The 21,421-nt window shown below is 47.4% G+C and overlaps 1 protein-coding gene across 2 annotated transcripts in view; it reads left to right on the forward strand.

The window, feature by feature from the left end:
• PIAS3 (protein inhibitor of activated STAT 3) overlaps positions 1 to 18,481 on the forward strand; it is a 31,523-nt gene extending 13,042 nt beyond the window's left edge. Inside the window, exons 3-14 of one of the 2 annotated variants that reach the window (XM_065419840.1) lie at positions 2,048 to 2,132; positions 2,914 to 2,964; positions 5,668 to 5,758; positions 7,121 to 7,255; positions 10,196 to 10,301; positions 10,933 to 11,006; positions 11,503 to 11,663; positions 12,020 to 12,171; positions 12,604 to 12,775; positions 14,908 to 15,041; positions 17,047 to 17,084; positions 18,072 to 18,481. In XM_065419840.1, the coding sequence (XP_065275912.1) occupies positions 2,048 to 2,132; positions 2,914 to 2,964; positions 5,668 to 5,758; positions 7,121 to 7,255; positions 10,196 to 10,301; positions 10,933 to 11,006; positions 11,503 to 11,663; positions 12,020 to 12,171; positions 12,604 to 12,775; positions 14,908 to 15,041; positions 17,047 to 17,084; positions 18,072 to 18,335 (1,463 nt within the window). In that variant the 3' untranslated portion in view covers positions 18,336 to 18,481. The remainder of the gene's footprint in view (positions 1 to 2,047; positions 2,133 to 2,913; positions 2,965 to 5,667; positions 5,759 to 7,120; positions 7,256 to 10,195; positions 10,302 to 10,932; positions 11,007 to 11,502; positions 11,664 to 12,019; positions 12,172 to 12,603; positions 12,776 to 14,907; positions 15,042 to 17,046; positions 17,085 to 18,071) is intronic. The other variant, XM_065419839.1, reaches the window with a different exon arrangement.
• Positions 18,482 to 21,421: the final 2,940 nt, after the last annotated feature.

Genomic DNA, 21,421 nt, shown 5'->3' on the forward strand with positions numbered 1-21,421 from the left:
AGGACTCCTAGTTCATTCATTCCTCTTTCCGTGTGCGGAGGTTGCCACCGAGGGTGCCGATTGTGACTCTCTTGTGATAACAAATGTCTGCAAATTGTGTGGCCCGGTGGGCCTGGAAAGCTGCTTTGTGTAACAAAGTTTGAGCACCTCTGTGTTATAGGATGGCTCTGAACTGAGCAGTTGTATTGGATAGAAAAGGAGTGATAGGGAGACAGACAGTGGTGAAATTCATGGACCTTGGCCTAGGTCCTGCTATCACCAAGTTTAGCGGATTTGCCAGACTTCAGCTGGAGCAGGAGCAGGGCCTTGATCTTGCTCCAGGACTGAGGAGTGGAAGGCTGGGATAGAAAGTGTTAAGACAAGGTCAAAAACCTCTCCAAAGAGCTCAATTTTGTGCTGCCAGGGCAGTTAGCCTGTTTTTGGCGGCTGGCACAAGTTCTGGCAGGTCATCTGCAGAGGAAAGTTTCTGTATTTCAGACCTCACATTCTTCACATTCTTGAACTTCAGGAAATTGGAGAAGCAAGCTCCTAGCCCTGCTGTGGATTCCTCGCTTGCAGAATATAGAGTGGGATTAACTGTCTTCTTGGGGAGCCAGGGATGAGGGTGGTGGTGTGTCTAGGAACGTGGTCAGAGTCTTTTTTTGGTGCGTGTTGCAGTTTGTACTAACATCTGCCACTATTCAGTACGGCAGATTTGACATAACTATCTTGAATTTATGTAATGCCTCTCCTCCTAAATGTGATACCAGCGCTCTTTACAAATCTGTCTGATACCGTGCCAGTGAAACCACCTCTTGGTTGGAATAAACAAACAGTCCAGCTTCTACCATGCACTGCTTTTGCTTGTGTGGGGATGTACGTGGCGTTGATTTGTCCTGATCCAGAGGGATGCTGTACATCTGGGATGACTCCATTGTGGGATAAACCTAGAGCGAGTGCAGCAGAGTGCTTTGTGTTTGAAATGCCTACAAGATCTGCTGTCTTGTAGGTTACCTGAGCTTATGTTCTGCTCCTGGTTTATTTTAGAAGCACAAAGTTTGCATTACTGGTGGTCTGCTACACTGAAAGCAACTTTTTTTTTTAAAAGGCAAATTCCTCACTAGGATAGATTAAATGAAAATACCTGCACTAGATCAGAAGTGATATCTCCCCTTGAAGTCAGTAGAGTTTAATTCTCAGGAGGACCATGCTTATCCGTGAAATTTGCCTCCATGTCGGTAACTGCTGTGTAAAGTACTTGATTCACCCCCTACGTATGTTTCTCCTTGTGTTTTGTATTTTAGTTAAGTGCACAGCTGTTTTTGTATTTTAGATTTATTTAGGACCTTGTCTGTGCCTTTATGCCTGGGGAAGATAAGGAAAAGGTCTATTTCTTATTAGGGGAGTGTGCTCCTACTATAATTACAATAATGACTATAATTTCCAGGGTAGTTAATGACCTCTGGGATTGCCTAGCTGTGTCTTGGCCCATAGACTCCTCCAACCTGATCACTAACTCCCAGGAAGTGCCATGCACCTTGGTCATTACTGCTTAGTCAGGAAGTTGTGGTGAAAATATTAGATCAGGGAATTGGGAGGCGAGGGCTCCCGGATTCTATTTTCAGCTCTGCCACTGACTGACTGACTCTCTGGGTAGGCCGCTTTGCCTCTCTGTGCCTCAGTTTCCTCATCTTTAAAATGGTGGTGACAGTCCTGTGCTACCTTTCATGGGCAATGTTGCTTGGTGTTTGTGATGTTCTTTGAGAGCCCCTGACTGGAAGGCATGTTAGAAGTGCACGGAATTAAGAATAATTGGTGAGGTGTGGACTACAATCCTTGTTTGTGCACAACTACCATTGAAGTCCATGGGAGTAAGGACTGCTCTGTATTTATACTGCATGCGATGTGTTCTTACGTAATCGTAGATCAGTTTACATGTGGAAAGGGAGGGAGATTGTTTTGTTTTTTTTAGAACACCTTGCTGACGACCAACCATCCTTCCAGGAGCAGAGAGAGCTCTGCCTTGCGTTCAAGATAATGTTTACCTCCTACTTTTGTTCTCCAGCAGCATCTACGAACAGCCAGCGGTTTGAAGAGGCGCACTTCACCTTTGCACTAACACCTCAGCAAGTTCAACAGATTCTCACCTCTAGGTAAGCAAATGGCTGGCTGTTCAGGATCTGTCTGCCCAATGTGCGCTGCATATGGCTTTTATGCAGGTTTTTCACTTGGCCTCTAATAGTACGCCAGGTCAGAGGAGGGGAGTGGGAAGGAAAAATTTGGCAAGAGGTTTGGTGGCTGAGACTAACAAAGACAAGGAGGTCAGGGGACGTGGGAAAGGGAGCTTGTGCCCCTGAGCACTTTCACTGCAATAACTGGGAATAAAATACCTGGGCCAGATCCTCAGCTGGTGTAAATTGCGTCGCTGCCTTGACCTCAGTGGTGCTATCCTGAAGAGCTGACTCCAAGTCTGTATAATGGGATTGACTTTGTGTACATATCGGAGTTAATGTAGCAACCGGATAAAAACACATAAAACTGGCCTCCGGATCATGTTTGCATTGCCGGTACTCTAGCTGGCTTGCTTGATCCCTTTTAGCACATGAAACAGCTATGCACTAGAAGGGGAATGGATTGGATGATCGAATAAGTCTCTTCTGATTTATTTACTTCCTCTTCTTTCTCCACCGTGTGTCTGTTCCCTCTCTTCCATTCAGCAATATTTTGCTGTACGCCCCTGTTTGGGGATTTTGGCTGCTAGCGAGAACAGAGTGACCAAAAGCAGAAAGTAGCTTTTACAACTCATGGGCACTTGTTTTATTAGTACTAAAAGATATATTATTATATCATGGTTAATGAGATGTTTATAAGATGTAACTATCATTTTGCCTAGTAAGCAATGCCAGCCATTTAAGAGATCTTTTTCTGTTGCAGAGATATCTTACCAGGTGCCAAATGTGACTACACTGTACAGGTACAATTAAGGTAAGAGGTAGAACATTTGTTTGTCATCTTGATCTGAAAAGTGAATGACCAAAACCCTTTTCTTTGAGCTGCTGTTCTGGCTGTAACATCATAATTTTGGGGAATCAGGCCTTAGCATTCAGCGATTTGGATTTGCATATCTAAAAGCTCGACGAATTCTGAAACTTTAGGTGCTGTATTGAGATGAAGATCTTTAGATCAGCATGGCTCGTTCTGAGAAGAGGCAGCCAGGGTCAGACACTAAACCCAGCAGAGTCATCGTGAGAATCCAGGAGACTGAGTGCATGCTCCCTCTGCTTTTCCTCCTTAATGTTCCACGCTGCAGCCGGCTGGCAAAATCGTCATGGACTGCCATGGGAGTTCTGCCTGCTGACGATCCAATCCTGCTCTTTTTAACCAGCTTTTATGTTTCTATAGAACTGATCTGCACCTTTTTCTTTTCCTTTTTTAAACACTTTTTAAAAGGTTTTTTCTTTTTAAAGGGTCACTATTAAAAGTGCAGCAGGAAGCAAAACACGTAGCTTACCTTAAAACTTAGCAATATTCTGGTCACAACTCCTCCATACTGTTTCTAAACTATCTTGCATTTTTGTAAAGTGCCTATTATTTTAAATATCCCAAAGTGCGTCACGAGCTATACTTTGGAAATTGCGGCAGCCAGCTGTGGGGTGTTGACCCTGCATTAACAAGTTAGTGAGCGACCTCCCTCCGATTAGAGGCTTTCTAACCTTCTTTTTCCTGCTCTGTTTGCTCCATTCTTGTACATAAACAGTACCGTGAAACATACTGGCTTCTTGCTGTCTGAAATGAGTTAGGGAGAAAGACTCTTGTAAATTTCACCTGTGTGACTGAGACAAGCATTGTGTGTTGGTGGGGAGAAACCTCACCTGTATTTAACTCACCAGAGCTGGATTATTTATTTATTTTGGCCTACCAGTCTCAACCAGCACCCCCTTCATATTTTTTAGGGGTACAATATCTTCCATTAATGTCGAGAAAGAAGCCTTTGTACAACCTCTGTGGTGTTTGAATGCTTCTCTTTTGCTACAGAGAGAACTGTTGCCTTTAGTTGGCAAACTTTAATGTTGGAGTTAGGAATGAGAATTGTATCATAGGAGCCCCATCTGGGCCCAACGTTCTCAGACATGCCTCACCTTGAAAACTCCCCATGCCTCAGTACGAGAGAGAAATCTAACCCCTATTTTATCCTTCTCTTTGTCTGGACTGCAGTGGGATAGGTTAGAAAACAACCGGCACAGATTCTGACATGCTAGTGCCAAGGATCTGCATCAGTGTGACACGCCAGGGCTTGTCCTAACAAAAAGCAGACCAGTGTCGTATTTGACTCAAGACTGTGGCAAGTCTCTGGTTTCAATTTGGGGTGTGGTCTCTCTTTGGCAGTGCAGCCTAATTTGAAACCAAATAAAATGCATGATCATCTGATTAAATGGGATTAGAATTTGAACGCGATCCCATTCTGGGTTTCTCTTGCTGACATCTTTATGCCTGTTGAAGGCAATTGTAAGATATTAAGTGGTGGTAGATGAGCATTGAAAAAAATATAAGGGCTGGCCTACACTGGGAATTTACATCAGCATAGCTATGTCTCTTGGGGGTTTGAAAAATACACACCCCTGAGAGCAGAGGGTTGGACTAGATGACCTCCTGAGGTCCCTTCCAACCCTGATATTCTATGATTATGCCGACGTAACCTCCATGTAGACATTGCTAGGTCGATGGAAGAATTCTTCGTCAGCCTAGCTACCTCCTCTCCGGAAGGTGGATTACCCACATTGATAGGAGAACCCCTCCCATTGGCATAGGTAGTGTCTACACTGCAGCACTACAGTGACGCAATTGCAGTGGTTTAAGTGTAGACGCACCCTAAGTAATAATTCATCTCTCCTCCTGATGCAAGATTTACATTCAGATAAATGTAATTCCGTTTTAGTTCCTCAGAGGGTTGTAAATTATTTTTAAATGACTTTAAATTCTGTTTCCGAGTAGCAGCTGTGTTAGTCTGTATCAGCAAAGCTTATGCTCAAATAAATTTGTTAGTCTCTAAGGTGCCACAAGTCCTCCTGTTCTTTTTTTAAAAATTCTGTCGCTCCTTTCCCCCGGAAGCGCCGGGTAATTTATAGATGCTGCACCATTGAAGAGCGCTCCTCTCTGGGATGGAGGGCAGCAACCATATGGCACCAAGCATGCTTCTTAACAGCTGGTTGTGTGGGAATTTTAACTGTGAGAACAAGGCAAATTCAACTTTCACTCTTACTAAAGTAGCAGACAGGGCATCATCCAAAATACCCCCCCAAATGGGAAACTGAATGGAGCTCAGTTTATCTGCCATGGAAGGCTGACAGGCTTAAGACAACATGCCTTGACTTTGAACTTGTGGTTCTGGGGAGTTTCGCTTTTTCAGACCAGATCACTGATCGCCCCCACCTAGGACATGCATGGTGCACACTAGTAATTGGTTTTAGTTGCTGTCATCTATGGAACTTGCATTTGGAACCAATAGATTTTCTGTGTGGAGTGTGTAGAATATATTTGTTGTATGTGTGACATTTTTGTATACTCACATGTATTCCAGACATTGATATGTTTGGCTTGAAAAATGTTCTCTCTCTAAAGAAAAGTTTTAGCTGCCATTTTGTGTGAATATCACCACTCATTTGCCAGTTTCTCCCTCCTGCTTCTTAGGTTTTGCTTGTGTGAAACCAGCTGTCCCCAAGAAGATTATTTCCCTCCTAATTTATTTGTCAAGGTCAATGGAAAACTCTGCCCTCTGCCTGTGAGTAAATCTCGTTCCTTGCTTATGGGGGGGGGCAAATTCTGCCCTCAAGTATGCAACCACAACTCCCGCAAAGCTTTGTGGGAGCTATGCATATATATCAGAGATTCAAAGTTGGCTCTAAGAACTGAATGGTGCCATTAGGATGTCATACTGATCTTGTTACATGCTGGTGAACTGGTTTAGAAGGAATAACTTACCCAAACTTTTGCCTATTCCTCTAATTGAACACTAAGCTACTTGGTTATAACTTGTATTGTGAAGGCAGAAGTGCCAGAATAGCTGATCCTGCAGTAATTCAACCGGACCCAAAATGAGAATTAACAGAATTCTCACTTGAGAACTTGAACTGCTTATGAGATTTCTGGCCTACTTCAATAGATCCAAGTGGGGATGATAAGCACTGGGGCCAGGATTTTCAGAGGGTGGTGTTTAAGCTCCCATCTTTAGATGCCTTAAATGGGTCTGATTTTCAGAAAGCCCAGAACCACTCGCTTTCTGAAAATCAGGCTCCGTTAAGGAGTTTCAGGTTTGTCCCATGAAACCTTTGGCTGTTCCTCTGAACCAAGCCTTTCTGAGGTTAGTCTGTCACCACCTTAATATCCCAGTTTGTTGACCTCCATTAATATTATGGCTTGGAAGTGGCCTCTTCATAATTAAGGTTGAGTCCTTATAAAGCTTTATTTTAGTACCCTTATTATTCTGGGCTTGGAAAACTCCTTTGGCCTGAAAGTTGCCAGATTCCTCCCGCTGCAGTGCTGAAGGTCCAGGGTTCAAAGCCCTCTTGATGATGTAGAATAGGGGAATTTGGTTTTATTTTTCCTCTTTAAAAAAAAAAAAAAAAAAAAAAAAACCAAAAAAACCAAAAGCTAGGAAATTACATACAAAAAACTCTGTTAAAAGATTATTTCAGTTTCAAAACCAAGCATTTGAAAGGAATGAAATGCTGCCTTTACCGTCACCTGTGCAACCTTCAGCTTCCTATGCCGAGACAAGAAACACCTCTTTTTTGTCCAAAATAAATAACCTTGCAGAAAGCCTGCAAGAAAGCTACAGCCAGAACTGTTTGCTTAAAAGAAAACACTTTGTGCATGTCAGTATTGGAGGAGGGCTTGGAGTTGGTTGTGAAATTAAAACGGATCATAGACTATGAAACTGGCTCCAATTCCATTTTGTATTGGCTGTGGTTAAAATTCCATTGGTTTGCCTCCAGGGTTCTGATTGTTCAGGTGTTGCGCAGGTGGGGAGGGGGACCTCAGGATAAAGCCAGATATAAAAGAGTAGGGTTTGCAATGTGTCATACAGAGCATTGACCCTATAAGGAAACTGGGTTGATCTTAAATAACTTCCTTGCCTTTGCAGGGCTATCTGCCGCCCACTAAAAATGGTGTGGAGCCAAAACGACCGAGCCGTCCCATCAATATCACTCCTTTGGTGCGGCTTTCGGCAACTGTTCCCAATACGATCGTCGTGAATTGGTCCTCCGAGTTTGGCAGGGTAAGTGACGTGAAGCACAGCAGGCGCTGAGCCTTTTTAAGGCAAAGGATTTCTCCCGGGCAAGTAGAACCTGTGGCCTCCTAAGTCTTCATAATTGTCATTGTGCTGCACACCATAGCAACTCAGAACTGCATGGTGGCTGCAGGGAGAGAGCGTTGGACCTCCTGCTCTGAAAGCATGGACTCCTACTACTTGAGCTAAGAGAGAATCTCCATTAGCTATTAGCAGCAGAAGGCTTATGACACACAGATCAGCCATTCTGATTACATCCAATAGAGGGTAGTAGTGTGGCACTATGATAAATGTGGGAATTTTGGTAGTATATGTATTATCCCCGTGTATGCCTCAGTTTCCTTCTGGTCTTTGCATTGCTATACACTGAGTGTAAAGGGAGGGGATGAGGTGTTTGACTCACGCAGCAGCCTGGCTGGAGACCAGTGTCATTGACCAACTGAATAAAGTCTACACATGTGAACAAAGGATCCTTAGAGACAATGCAAACCCCAATGGCCAGGACAGTCACATCTTTTAACCAACAGCCGAGAAGAAGGAGATTTCCCTCTACCTCTCCGCAGGGAAGCGGAGCAAAGGTCCCAGGCTGGGGAACAAAGTGGAAAGGTGTCAGGTGGCTGGGGTAAGAGCAGAGTTAGGGTTCTGACCTGGGACTTCACTAAAAGGTTCAGCTAGGTTGATCTAATTTTTAAGTGTCGACCAGGTCTGAGAGAGAGAGTCAGGATGGATTCTACAGGAGCTTGGCTGGGTGAAGTCCTGGCATTGGCCAGTCTGAACTTTTGCTTCTCTGCTAACCTCAGGACTTTCCGATTCTGTAGGCCAGGTGACTAATAAACTGTTACCTTGTTTTGAAAAGGCTCCCTGGTGTCACTGCAATAACTTCCTGAGAGCATGGCACCCTGAAGGGGTCGCGCAAGTCTCCCACAGGAGTCTGGCTTGGCTGGACTGGCTGCAGGGAGCCCCAGAGAGACACAGGGAGTGCTGGCACCCAAAGGCCCAGTTTTGGAGTCATGGAAGCCACAGGCCTGCCCCTGTAGAATTATGGATCCTTGGGGTCCGGCACACTAAAGGGGTCACACACAAGAGACTGGTTACAGGCTGGGGCATAGGCCAGACACTCGATCCATGGTAGCTGGTGGGAGAAGGGCAGATTCTGAATGCCAACAGGAGTATTTTGCAATAAGTGACGTGCAGCAGTAAAAACAAGGTTAGTCAAAGAAAACAGCAGAAAATAGAGTATAACCACCTCCGTAAGAAGAACATCACAGAGCTGTGCAGGGAGAGAGGTAAGCACTGGGAAGTTAAACGAGGCACAGCTGATTGCGGGGCTGGGCAGGAGCAGAGGTCCAGACCTAGGTGGGAGTCTGAGGATGGCAGAGGCGGTAGCTACAGCTTCTGCAGCGGCAGCTGGACATCTGCAGGGCTCAGTTCCCCAGCACTGGAGTTGGAGTGGCAGAAGCTAGAGCTGGACGCAAAAAGGCTCTGGATGGAGGAACTGAGGTTAGAGATCGAGGTCCAGTTACCCGGGCCGGTGCTACCATTAAGGCGAACTAGGTGGTTGCCTAGGGCGCCAAGATTTGGGGGCGCCAAAAAGCGGTGCCCCCAATTTTTTTTACAGCGTTCCTCCCCGAGCGCGTGGTTCCCGCTCCACTTCTCCCGCCTCCCAGGCTTGCGGCGCCAATCAGCTGTTTGGCGCCGCAGGCCTGGGAGGAAAATTAGAGTGGGGGCGGTGTGCTCGGGGAGGAGGCAGAGCAGAGGTGAGCTGGGGTGGGGAGCTGCTGCACGGCTCCCCGGGGGGGGGGGGGGGGGGCGCCACGGGAGGGGCGCCTCAGGACTGGGGGGTGGGGGGGTGCGCAAGGTGGAAGTTTCGCCTAGGGCGCGAAACTTCCTTGCACCGGCCCTGCCAGTTACTAGAGGATTGTGAAACAGGATGTGGAAAAGCAGTTGAATGAAAGACAAAAAGGAACAGTAAGTGGGGAGAGACTGTAGGATGCCCGCCCTGCAGGGGGCATAGGTGCTAAATTATTGGTCCCATTCCAGGAAGTGGTGGGGGGAAGAGATGTCTACTTCCCCACCTTTGAGAAAGTTTGTGAGTTGAACCAAACTCCCCCTGCAGACTGGCTGCATAGTGTCACTCCCTTACTGGGTCCCCAAATCACTGAGGCATATAGCCAAGTGGACTGGACGGACGCTGGGAACTATGAACCGTTCAAGAGAGCCTTATTGCATGTGTTTGACTTAACACCTGAGGCCTACGAGAAAAGGTTTCGGGGTGTGTAAAAGAACAAGGGAGTGATGTACATGGAGGTTGGCACCTTGATAGGCAATTGTTCCCACAGTGGGGTAAAGGAGCCACTCTGGAATCTTTGTATGAGGAGTTTAGAGCAATTGTGTGAAATGTGTCCCCTGGAGCTTGTGTGTGGTTAGCGGACTGGACACCTAGAATTCACGTAGTGTGGGCCGGTTGGCAGATCAATTTGTAGACAGTAGGCCCAGCTACCAAAGGGGAGTGCCTAAAGCATGGGTCCCCTTGTGGAGGCTCCCCAAAAGTTGGATTTCATTAACTCCAAAGGGGGTCAGGGGAGGGACAGCTGGTCCCAGTAGACCCCTGCCAAGGGATCCCAAAGACCTGAGGTGCAACTCCTGAAAAGGAGCCAGGCCTCCCCCTGCAGGGCTAGTGTGGGAGCGCACAAGAATTTTTTGTGGAAGCGCACAAGAATTTTTTGTGGAAAGGGCCTATATTTGTGTGGGCCTGTACAGACATTAAGGAAGGTGTTATACAGGTACAAAGTGTCACTAGTAGTTGTTAAAAATCCCTTTTTACAGCACTGTACAGTTACTCCAGGCTTTGCAAACAGAGACGAGCCCTCTTCCCCAGCAGTTTGCTTTGCAGGCTAGAAGGCCTAACATCAGTCTTTCTGTCAATAGAACTACTCTCTGTCAGTCTACCTGGTGAAACAGCTGACTTCAGTCACACTGCTACAGAAGCTAAGAGCCAAGGGCATTCGGAACCCAGACCACTCCCGGGCCCTGAGTGAGTAGCTGCTGCTTTAAGTTTTTTAACTGTTTGTTACACGATCTCTAGCTGAATAGGTCTGAATCCTATCACAGCAAACTAGGCAAGCCCAAATTCCCATATGCCCTCTTGCAAACACACATACGCATAAGGTTACACATGCAACCAGTCCCATTTTTATGAAAAGCATGAACTGCCGTCGAAAACAAAGATACCTGAGTTGTGAGTAGACGGAAGGGGGTTAAACTGCGTGGCTGCTGGTAACATCATGTAAAAATTCACAAGGCTGCCCTCCTCCTTTCAAGCTCTCCTTAAAACCCCTCTGTGCTGGGATGTCTGTCCAACACTTAACAGTGATTAGGCAGCTGGTGGTTGTGCTTGCTGCTTAGTGCACTAATCATAGGCTGGCTCACCGGTAGCATGTTCCCTTTGTCTGTCGTTTCCACCGGTTGTTTCCTCTTAAAGGTGGGTTGTAAGATCTTTTTTGTTATATGCCCAAGGGCCCCCTGATTGGGGGTCAAATACAATAGAAATAATGTGTTTGCTACCATAAACACTTCCTAGATAGCTAACTTCATACTATAAGATATATAATCTTAAAAATATCACTAACACTTTTAATAGACCTGAGAAACTTTTTTCCTTTCAGTCAAAGAAAAATTAACAGCTGATCCCGACAGTGAGATAGCGACAACGAGCTTACGGGTTTCTCTCATGTGTCCGGTGGGTTCTATACGAGTTCTCCATGCTTCAACATCCACTTGGTGTTTGCTTAAAAATGTCATGCGGGAACAGCAAAACTAATGCTGCTGTTCCGGTTTTATAAAAGGTTCTCCTCCTTGAGAGTCTTTTTATTAAACCAGCCCCTTTTCCCCATGCGTAAAAGTTGGCTGGAAATGCTGATCAAACTTTTCAGCGTATACACCCATATGTATATAGTATTTTCTGGGCATAGCCTAAACTGGGTGATACTGACTAAGGCTGTGTAAAGTTTTCCACTTTCACCAGTTAGGATGTATGTGTGGGGTGGGAGATCCAAGGAGGTTCAGCTTTCCCATCCATGGTGAAGCCTTAGTTGATGCTACATCACATACCCCTCCTGGGCACGTTCAGTGAAAGGGCCAGAATAGGAAAAAATGGGACTTGTTGGTTTCTCCTGGTGCCCCGTGGAAGCACTTTGTATCAAACCGTGTTAATTTCTCCTTTCTCTGTCTTCCAGCTGGGTAAGATGAGGCTAATAGTGCCCTGCCGAGCCATTACCTGCACCCACCTCCAGTGCTTTGACGCGGCGCTCTACCTTCAGATGAACGAGAAGAAACCTACATGGACCTGCCCTGTGTGTGATAAGAAAGCCCCCTATGACAGCCTGATCATTGATGGGTAAGCCGAGTACGTTTCTGGGTCCAAGACCAGCCTGGAAACTCTTTTTAGGCTAATCCCTTAATGTTGGTATGTACAGACAGTCCCTGCCTTGAACAACTTAGTCTAACACTCCCACTCATTCCACATAGACCAGCCTGACTCCTGGTCAGTACTGGCCTGAGCTGGACTTGGAAATGTAATTCTCTATATTTCATTTACCAGTCCCCTGAGCCCATCATGTCTGTACCATGAGCCCCCCTCATGTCTGTACCATCAACACCCAAGCGTTCAGGGCCAGGCAGGCTCCCTCAGAGGTGCGGGTCTTTTCATGGACGGCTTTTTTCAGCATATGCTCTTGCTCAATTGTGTGACAGGTTGTTCATGGAAATCCTCAACTCGTGCACGGACTGTGATGAGATCCAGTTCATGGAAGATGGCTCCTGGTGTCCCATGAAGCCCAAGAAAGAAAACCAGGAGGTGTGCCCGACATCTACGTACAATGGGATTGAGGGTACGGGAGCTATGGGCACCATCTCTTTAAAAATGTCTTGCTTTTCCATAGCACCTTTCTCTGGAAGGGTCCAAAGCATTTCAGATACTTGAAATACGATCTGTATATGCGGGTCGCTGCACCACTGAAGTGCAGCCAAGAAACACGGCAGGTGTTTAACAAGGCACAGCAGTGCTACATAACCGCTTACGATGGGAAAGGAAGGAGAATCCCATGTCCAATTGAAACTGCAGAGGGTAATTCTAGGTAGGCTGAAAGCAAGTACTAGAGCTGAAATGTAGCTAGGACGCCAGTGTTAATACTCTGTTATAAAAAAGGATGACACTTTTACTATGAGGCTTAATGCTATTTGAGATCCTCGGATGGAAGATGCTATAGAAGTGGGGCAATGCTTTGCCTTCAGCTACCTTGGCTAACTGCAGCGTCTTGCTTCTCCTCTCTCTGCAGCCAGCTCCCTTTACGCCGTGGGCTCCGACGGAAAGCACTCCTTGGAGAGCAAAAAGCAAGTGGAGGTCATCGACCTCACGCTGGACAGCTCGTCAGATGAAGAGGAGCCTCCTATCAAGAAACAGTGCCCTGTCTCCACTGTGGCTATCCCGTCAGCAGTAGGGCCCAAGGGGTAGGACACGTCTTGTAAACCCTTTCTGGGTTTTCCTCTTCGCTCTCTTTCCTGCATGCTGCAGATGTCACAGTAACAAGGAGAGGCAGCTTGTCCCATTCATAGAAAATGTATTGGACCAGGCCAGTGGTCTCGGTAGTCCTGTGTCCTGTCTCTGGAAGTCTATACAGGACGCTTGGGGAAAGCAAACTCTCCACCCTCGCAGTAATACACATTGCCAGTTGTATTGATACCATAGTATAAGGGGGTGGGAGGCACATCTCAGCTTGACCCTGGGCCATGATCAGAGCGTTCCCTGAAGCATGGGGATCGATAACCTGTGTCACTTTCTTAGATACTGTTTTCATTTATGTGACTCCTTTTTTTAATTCACAAAGTGTGACGTCTCACTAACTCGGTGTAGCCCTCATTGTATTTGAGTTTCACGATCGCTTCATGTTGAACTGGTGCCCACTCAGGTATAGCAGAGTGTTTGGGGAATTGTACTGATTTGAGAGGCCTGGAATATGTAGCATGGGCATGACAACTTTGGTGGTTTATTTGCTGGTTTGACTGGTGGACAAAAATGCAGGAGTTTGTATCAACTTTTGTGCATATAATTTCTGTGTAGAGCAGGACAGACCGTGCTTTTCCCTTGTCTGGTTTCCAAATGTCAGAAACCATTTAAGAGAAAAATTAATTTGGGCACTGTCCTCTCTCCGTGGCACGGGTGTTGTGCCCCTCCTTGGTCAGTCCTTTGTGCCCCTGGGAGGGGTGCATGCCTCACACTTTGAGAAACACTGTTTGATGGGATTGTGGCTTATATTGCTTCTTCAACAGCAGCAGGATCAGCCCCTGTATGATGAAGGGGCCCTTGTGTCTGTCACTTAAAGCATGTCTACACTGGTATAAAAAAATATATATAATTTCCCACAGCAATGAGTCTCTGAGCTCGGATCAACTGACTGCGGATGGTGCTGTGGGGCTACAAGTAGTAGTATAGCCAATCCCGCTTGGGCTGGAGCCCGGGATCTGAAACCTACCCCCCTCTTGCTGGGTGACAGAGCCTGGGCCCCACCTGAGCAGGAACATCTACACTGCTGTATTTGACCTGATAGCACGAACCCCGCAAATCTGAGTCAGTTGACCCCGGCTCTAAGATTTGCAGCGGTGGTGGTGGTGATGATAATGATTTTTGCAGTGTAGACGTACCCGTAGTCTCTCTGGCCCAGATCCACAAAGGTATTGAAATCAGTGGAAGATCCTTTGCAGATCTGGGCCTCAGTTTCTCCATCATTAAAACAGGAAGAATGATACTGACCTTCTATGAGATCTACTGATAACAAGCGATGGATAAGAGCAGGGTGGTGGGATCCTCCTCTGTACAATGGGGATAAATAACATTTCCCTATCTCACAGGGGAGTTGGAAGGATAAACACTAAAGGTTGTGAGGCGCTCAGGTACTGCCGTAATGGAGGCTATAGAAGTACCTTAGATCCAAGTCAGATTTTTTTGTAAGTGATTTTTATTTTAGCCGTGTATCTTTAAACAGGTGACCTCGTGTTCTTTCTCTTGCTAGTAATATTTGGCTTTTATATAGCGCTTTCCATCCGTAGACTTCAGAATATGCTTTCCACTAGAGATCAGTAGCGTTATCCCCATTTTACAGATGGGGAAACAGAGGCACAGATTGGGGAAGTGATTTGCCCAAGGTCACCCAGCAGGCCAGTGACAGAGCCGGGTATAGAACCCTGGTCTCCTGAGTCCCAGTCCAGTGCTCTGCCCACTGCATGATGCTGACTCCCCTCTATGCACAAGCGGAGGGCATGGGTAGGACAGCTGATAACGGTTCTGGGAACATGCCGTGACCAAGATGGAGGCACCCTACAAGAGTGCAGCTAGTCACTGATAAGCTCTGACACCTGAAACTGAGGCCTAACGGGGCTGGGCGTTCAGGACAGATGGTGACGCTGCATCTGTGTCTCATTTCCCATGATGGGGTGGGGCCTGCTGCTTGGTGTCCAGTATTGTCTCTTGGGGTTTCTTCCTGGTGCTTCGCTGTCCCTGACTTAAAGGGCAGGCTGCTGGTGTGTTTCACACCCAGAGTTATGGTCGCTTTGCTCTGCCTTATTGGGTTTCTGTTCCATTTCAGGGTGTTAAATGTTGATCACCAGCCATCCTCTGTGCTTCGAAGTCCTCCCATGGCAGCTATCGGCAGCGACTATCTCTCCAGCCTCCCAATCCCTGAATACCATCCTTCCTACCAGGTGCCCTCAGAGATTCAAGGTAAGGAGAGCAGCTCTTTCCAAATCACCTATTCGGGCAACTGTACCAGTTTACCAGACCGAGACCTCAGCTGTAGCAACCAGCGCCCGTGGCCTCCCAATCAGCTATGTATGATCTAACCCACAAAGGCACTTGGGCCACTCTTTCGCCCAGCCTTGTAAGGCTTGGAGCAGCCTCATGACCGTTGCCGATCAGAGCACAGATAGTTGAATGGCAGATTTCTCTTAGCCAGGAAGCAGGAGCCTGAAGTACCAGCCCTGGTGCGAGATTTCTGCAGACCTGCAGGTGAGCTCCTTAGTGAGGCAGAATAAATTAAAAGCTGATTGTTAGTAACAGAGGATGGAGAAGATCTACCCATTAGCTGGCCTGGTGGCTAATGCTTTTCATGACCAGAGATTTCCATTCCTGGTCTTGCTCCCATGGCTGCCATAAGGGGAAATGGAGGCAGCCAGCTCCACCCTGGAAGAGTGGAGAGATTTGTGTCATTCAGTTGCAACCTCCTCAGGCCTGATCTAAGATTGCAAGGCAATAGTTCACTGCTCTAGAAAACAGCTTCCTGTCATCTGAATCTCTCCAAGTGCTTCACAAAAATCACTCGCCATGCCCCACTGAAGGAGACCTTAAAATTCCAACTTTACAGATGGGGACAGAGAGAGGGAGAAAGTAACTTGCCCTGAGGTCACACAGCAAGTCAGGGGCAGAGACCGGACGAGCAGTGTTCTAATTTCCAGTCCCCCACACAGACCACTGAGCACACTCCCTCCTCCTTGGCTGGTGGAACCCTTGCACGGTAACAGGCTGATGGCCTGTTAGGAAGCTTTGATAAACTAGCTGGTTCCTAGCTGTCTGGCATCAGCACATGGGTGTCCATTTCGGGTTGTACAAAAAATTTCATTTCATTCTGCTGGAATCACAGGAGGGATCTGAACCCACGTCTCCTGCCTCCTGGGTGAGGCCTTACTTGCCGGCCTAGAGAGTTGTTCTCTCTTTGGCCCAATGAACATTTAACAGTTTATGCAAAGTGGAACAGTTGCAACAGAAAAGACTGAGGGCAGCCCACCCCAGAGTAGTCTGTAGCATAGTGGGTGGGGTGTTCACCAGGGAGGGGGTCAATCTGAGCTCAAATCTCTGCTCCAGAGTCATGATTCCGTCTCCCTCATCCCAGGCAACAGTTTCGGGTTGACCGAAACTACATTTTTTTTTGGCAACAAAAAAAACCCTCTTCACCCAGCTCTAGCCCTGAGCTTTGTGACACTAAGGACCTAGGGTGCATTTTGCAAGAAAAATGTTGTCAACACCAGCATCTGGGCCATTCCGCTTTGGGACATTGCCTCCCTAAATTCCACCTGTGGCTTCCTTTTGTAAACACGCTTTGTACTCCCCTATCCTCAGCTGCTTGGTAGCGTTGCTGAGCGCTGTTAAACAGCTGCTGCGTTCCACCCCTGAGATGGCTGCGCTTCAGCAGTGCATGATGTTAAGGATTCTTATTTAAAGTGAATCCTATAGATAGTTGGCAAATGTGCTAGTAAATTTTGCCCAGTGATGATGGGACACGCACCCACTTTAAGGTTCCCTAACGCTGCCAGACGTGTACACGTGAGAATCTGGCCCCCGATGTATTTCAACACCAAGGCTACATGATCAGTTACAGAGGGCTTTGTAGCCCACCGGGGTGTGTGCACCACAGCTCCCCCCTCTGCCAGTCTAGAGAGGATCTTAGTTGTGACAACTGCAGCTCCAGAGCCTTGGCTTGTTAGCTCAAGCTGTAGCAGCTTATGCCTTTAGCTCTGAAAGTTCCCACTTCTCTCCCCGGTGTTGGCCAAAAAGGCAGCCATCATGGTCCGTTACTGACCTACAGCATTGAGGTGGATCGGACGTAACACAGTCTCTAAAGAAGCAATTACATCCCATCCCATTAGTTGACTCTTGAAATCTAGCACAAATTGGCTCCCTCCCCCATACATTTATTTACTATTAAGTTATTTTTCCCCTTTTATTTTTCTAGGTCTGGATTTGTTTACCTTCCTTCAAAGTGAAAATCAGGTAAGGTTGTTTGGGGGGCGCTGTCTTTCTCTCTCTCTTTTTTTTTTTTTTTTTTTTCCTTTTCCTCCCTGGCAAATCTGTAGCCCAGTGACCCTGTCCTTTTCCTCTCAGCCAATCCTCCGCCTCCTCCACTGTAGCAATCCGGGCCTGATGTGGCTAACTTTCACATGGCCAAGCACAGCCACGTGCCTTTGGGTTCCATTGCTGTTGCCTGGAATGGTCCATGTGCTGTCTGTGGCTTGGAATGCTGGATTCTTGCTTTCGATACATGACTCTTCTTTTCCTTATTTGCACCTGTGTTCTTCACCCTGCCTCACTGCTCCAGGTTCTGGAAGGGGGTAGGGCGCTGAGTTGAAAATGTATCACGTACCTGCTAGTGAATCTGGACAAACTTGCAGTGCAGTTTAGAAAGTGGGCGTATATATATATATTTTTTGTTAACCCGGGGCTGCTCTCTGCCTGCCTGGCATTTGATCCTTTCACAGGTGACTCAGGGCAGAGCTGGTGATTGAGCTAGCTAGAAATACCTTCTTCTGACTTAGGGGAGCTTGGAGCGCGATTTCCTTTCAGAGCTGGTACAATAGGCTCCTTTCACCTTCCTGGGCCTTGTCTCGCCACCACTGCGTGTCTCCTGTTCAGATGCGCCGTTCTAACCTGCCATGGCGTGCCAGCTACAGCAAAGCCCAAGCTCTCTGGCGGGTTATACCAAATGGGAAGCAGCTGGCTCAGGTGAAGTCTTGGTAAACTGGTACAGTTCCCCCAAATCTCAGGAGCATCACTTGTGACTCAATTCTTTCCTTGCCTGCTGTTCCCTTTCCCCCCCTCTTGGTAGCGCAAGCAGTGAAATCTGTTGCTTTGCAGTGATGTCTGTTCCCCTTGCAGATTGGGCACCGCCAGCGCTCTAAGCACCCAAGGGGGTTTGGGAGGGGGGAGGGGTTTGAATGGGCACCCAGCCTGACGATTGATGCCCTATTCCTTGCCTGGCAGCACTACAGCCCTTCCGTGATCACCTCCCTGGATGAACAGGATGCCCTGAGCCATTTCTTCCAGTACCGAGGCACATCTACCCATTTCATGAACCCCCTGGCTCCCGTCATGGCAGGATCCCACAACAGCATCAGCCCCGCCAGCGGGCGCATCAGCAGCATTGTCTCCACCAACACGCTGCGGGAGAGCCATGGGCACAGCGGGACAATGAGTAACAGCACAGCTCTCCCGGGCTGCAGGCCGGACATCATTTCCTTAGACTAGCCCCAGGCCACGCTGGCATCTCGTTTCCCCCCAAGGATGGGAGAGAAAAGCAGACTTTCAGCAGCTGCTGTTGAGTTGGGTTTTTGTCTGGGATGGAAAGGACCCAGCCAATAACAGGTCTCCTAAGTGTGTGTCTCGGTCAGGGCAACTCCCCCGTTACGTCCAGCCTTGGAGCCTCACAGGCGGGGCTTTCAGTTCTGCACGTGCTCGCCTGAGCATACTGGTCCCGCTTGCTGGGGGGTGCCGGTGGGCAGGGGGTAAATGCTAACCTCTCTGGTTTTTCAAGACCATTTTAAAACTGTGTTTTTAACTTTATTTTTTGGTAGGATTCCGCACAAAGATCCTACAGTGATAATCCCCACCTTGGTGCTGTCCTGCTAGAACAGCACCATCTAGTGGCCAAAGCAGGACTTAGCAGCCATTCCCCCCCCGCACCACCCCCCCCCCCCGGGGATGTCACCTTCTGCATCCCTTTGCACCACACCACTGCTGACTCCCCGGAGTGGGGTGAAGAGATAAACTTGTCTGAGTCCAGCAACCCTCTAGGCATGGATGGAAGGTGGGTGGGTGGGTGTCTTTCAGGGAGCTGCCCGCTGCTTTTATGCACCAACACAAGCACTTTAGCAGTAGGGATTGAGCTGGATCTGGGCTGCTAGGGCATGCTTGACTCCTTGATCCTCCTCTTTGCTCCCCTCCTTCCCTGGGGAGTCTGCCCTCCCAACCCTGGCTTAGAGCAAAGAGCTGGTGACTCAGAAAGAGGCTAGCAAACTTCTGCTTCCAGCTACCAGGCTGTGCCAAGACCCTCTGCCGTCCCAGGGTTTAAATAACCAAATGGGCAGGAAAAGAGATGCTATAACTGAGCCCTGATTCCAAACCCCATCCAGCAAATATGGACATTCCCCAGCAGAGACCTAGCCACGGAGCGGAGGGCGAATCTGCAGCCTACGTGCACTTAAGTGTTCCCATTAAACAGGTGAGCAGTTGGGGCTCCCTCCCACCTCGCCCTCGATTGTATGACCCAAAGCAACATACAAACTCCGCTCTACTGAGCGAATCCGTTCTCCAAACCCCGGTGCAAACCTCTCGTGTTTGTAACCGAATGTGCTAGTGGGTGAGAACCAGAAAGAGAAACTGATCGATCCGTTTTCAAGGAGAAAAGAGATTTTTTTAAATGTTTTTTTTTTAAATTGAACAACCTGTGGCATTACGAGTAGCGCAGGAAAGGAAACATTAACTTCTTAATTATGAATGTTCACCACCCACAGTCCCTTTAAAGTCAGCCATTTCCTGGTTGCTGTTTTAGTTTTGTGTCCTCATTACGACTTCCCTTTTTTTGGGTAAGAATCAAGGCAAAAAGCGGCCATTTGAATGGATGTCCCATCAGTGGCATTTACACATGGGTTGATGCAGTTCTTTATTGGGATGCTAGAGGAGGCAAGCGGGGGTGGGGTGGGGTGGGGAGGGGATTCTTGCTTGTGAACCCTCCTGCAGATAGGACAGTATCGAGTGGAGGCGTAGCAGGGTGACTGCCAGGGCATTAGTCACCCATCCATCCCCTCGCGGAGGCACTGGGCAGCTCGGCCCAGTCTGTCTCGGTTGTAATTACGATGTATTTTTTTTAAATGTAGATTTGTTTTCCTCCTCCTAAGTATTTCCAATACAGATCTGTACAGAGAACAAAGCTATATCTATATTTTCAGTTGCCGCTTTTGTACATCCAAAACTCCAAAGACCTCCCTGTGTCTATCTCCTGAGGACTAAATGAAGGTTGTGTTGTCCCCACTGCAGCGCCTTCGTGGGGACAGCGCATTGCCTGTTGCACAATTTATTTATGTATTTAAATGTATACCTTAGTTTGTAGCCTTTACAGCATCACAGCTGCTGCTTCGAGTGTCCTGTGTAACCAAGGTCTCGCTAAACTACCCCAAGTACCTGCCGAGTTCATATTTTTATTACTGTTGCAAGATTGGCACATGAGTTCGATGCATCAAGACGGTCAAAACGGCATTCAGAATGGTATAATATGTAGCAATTTTTTGCACCTTCCCCCCCCCCCCAAGAACTTTAAAACAAACCAATTTCCCTGTGTTTCTGGAGAAGGGTGGTCTGGGGTAGCTGTGCCCAGAATCCTACTGTGACTTTAATGGTTCTTGTATCATAGTTGTAGTGAATTTCTGAATGCAATAAAAGTTGTAAATCCTACTGAGGAATAGTTAAGGTGCAGCTTTACCTTGCATTCTTCGCCCAGGCTTAGTTGCGCTAATCATTTTCCCTCTGTTTTGGAGAGGGATGAGTCCACTGACGCTCTTCATTTAAAGAGCGGTCGGCTGGAAAATGATGAACCAACTACTACCGTCTCCTTCAAAATACCAGCCCTCAGAACTAGCTTGCTTGGTACTTTTCACCTGAAAATCTCCCAAGTGACAGACGTAGCTCTCTGTAAAACAAAAATTCTCCTTCCCCACTTGTGTGAACTGCTTTGAAATCCTTGGTGGAGAAGTGCTAGGTAGAGGATTTGCTTTTTGGAAAAATGGTGCTTTGAGAGATTACTGGACTTTTGCAAACCCTTTTCTCTCTGCTCATCTTCCCAGCACCAAGCTGAAAAGGGACTTAGGACCAGAACAAATGTACTGTGTACATTTCAGTGGGAACATAATTGTTTGTGGGTTTTTAAAGTTCTGATGTTGGGGGGAGGGGGGATGGACAGACCAGCTCCCAGTAAAGGCAGATTTCTATACACATTTGTAACCCTACCCATCTGTCCTTTGTACTGTCTCCTCCAGGGCCAGTCACAGGCTGATCAACTCACATGACAATATAGTGGCTCCACTGTACCCTTTGAGAGGCAGGTACTTTCAATGTTACCTACAGGTGGTGGTTGAGGTAGCTAGAAGCTGAGACCGACATTAAGGTATTACGCCTTTACAGGGAGCGCTGGCTGTTTTCAAGTTTTGTACATACAAGTTGTTTGTGTAGAGGGTGTGGGGGAGGGGTTGGGGGGTAAAGGAGCATCTTGGGGTTTTGATACTGTCTGAAGTCCCTTAGTGTTTTATAAGCTCTCTCACACGGTAAACATGATCTAGACA

Source organism: Emys orbicularis, chromosome 20 (assembly GCF_028017835.1).
Source record: "Emys orbicularis isolate rEmyOrb1 chromosome 20, rEmyOrb1.hap1, whole genome shotgun sequence".
Taxonomy (NCBI): domain Eukaryota; kingdom Metazoa; phylum Chordata; order Testudines; family Emydidae; genus Emys; species Emys orbicularis.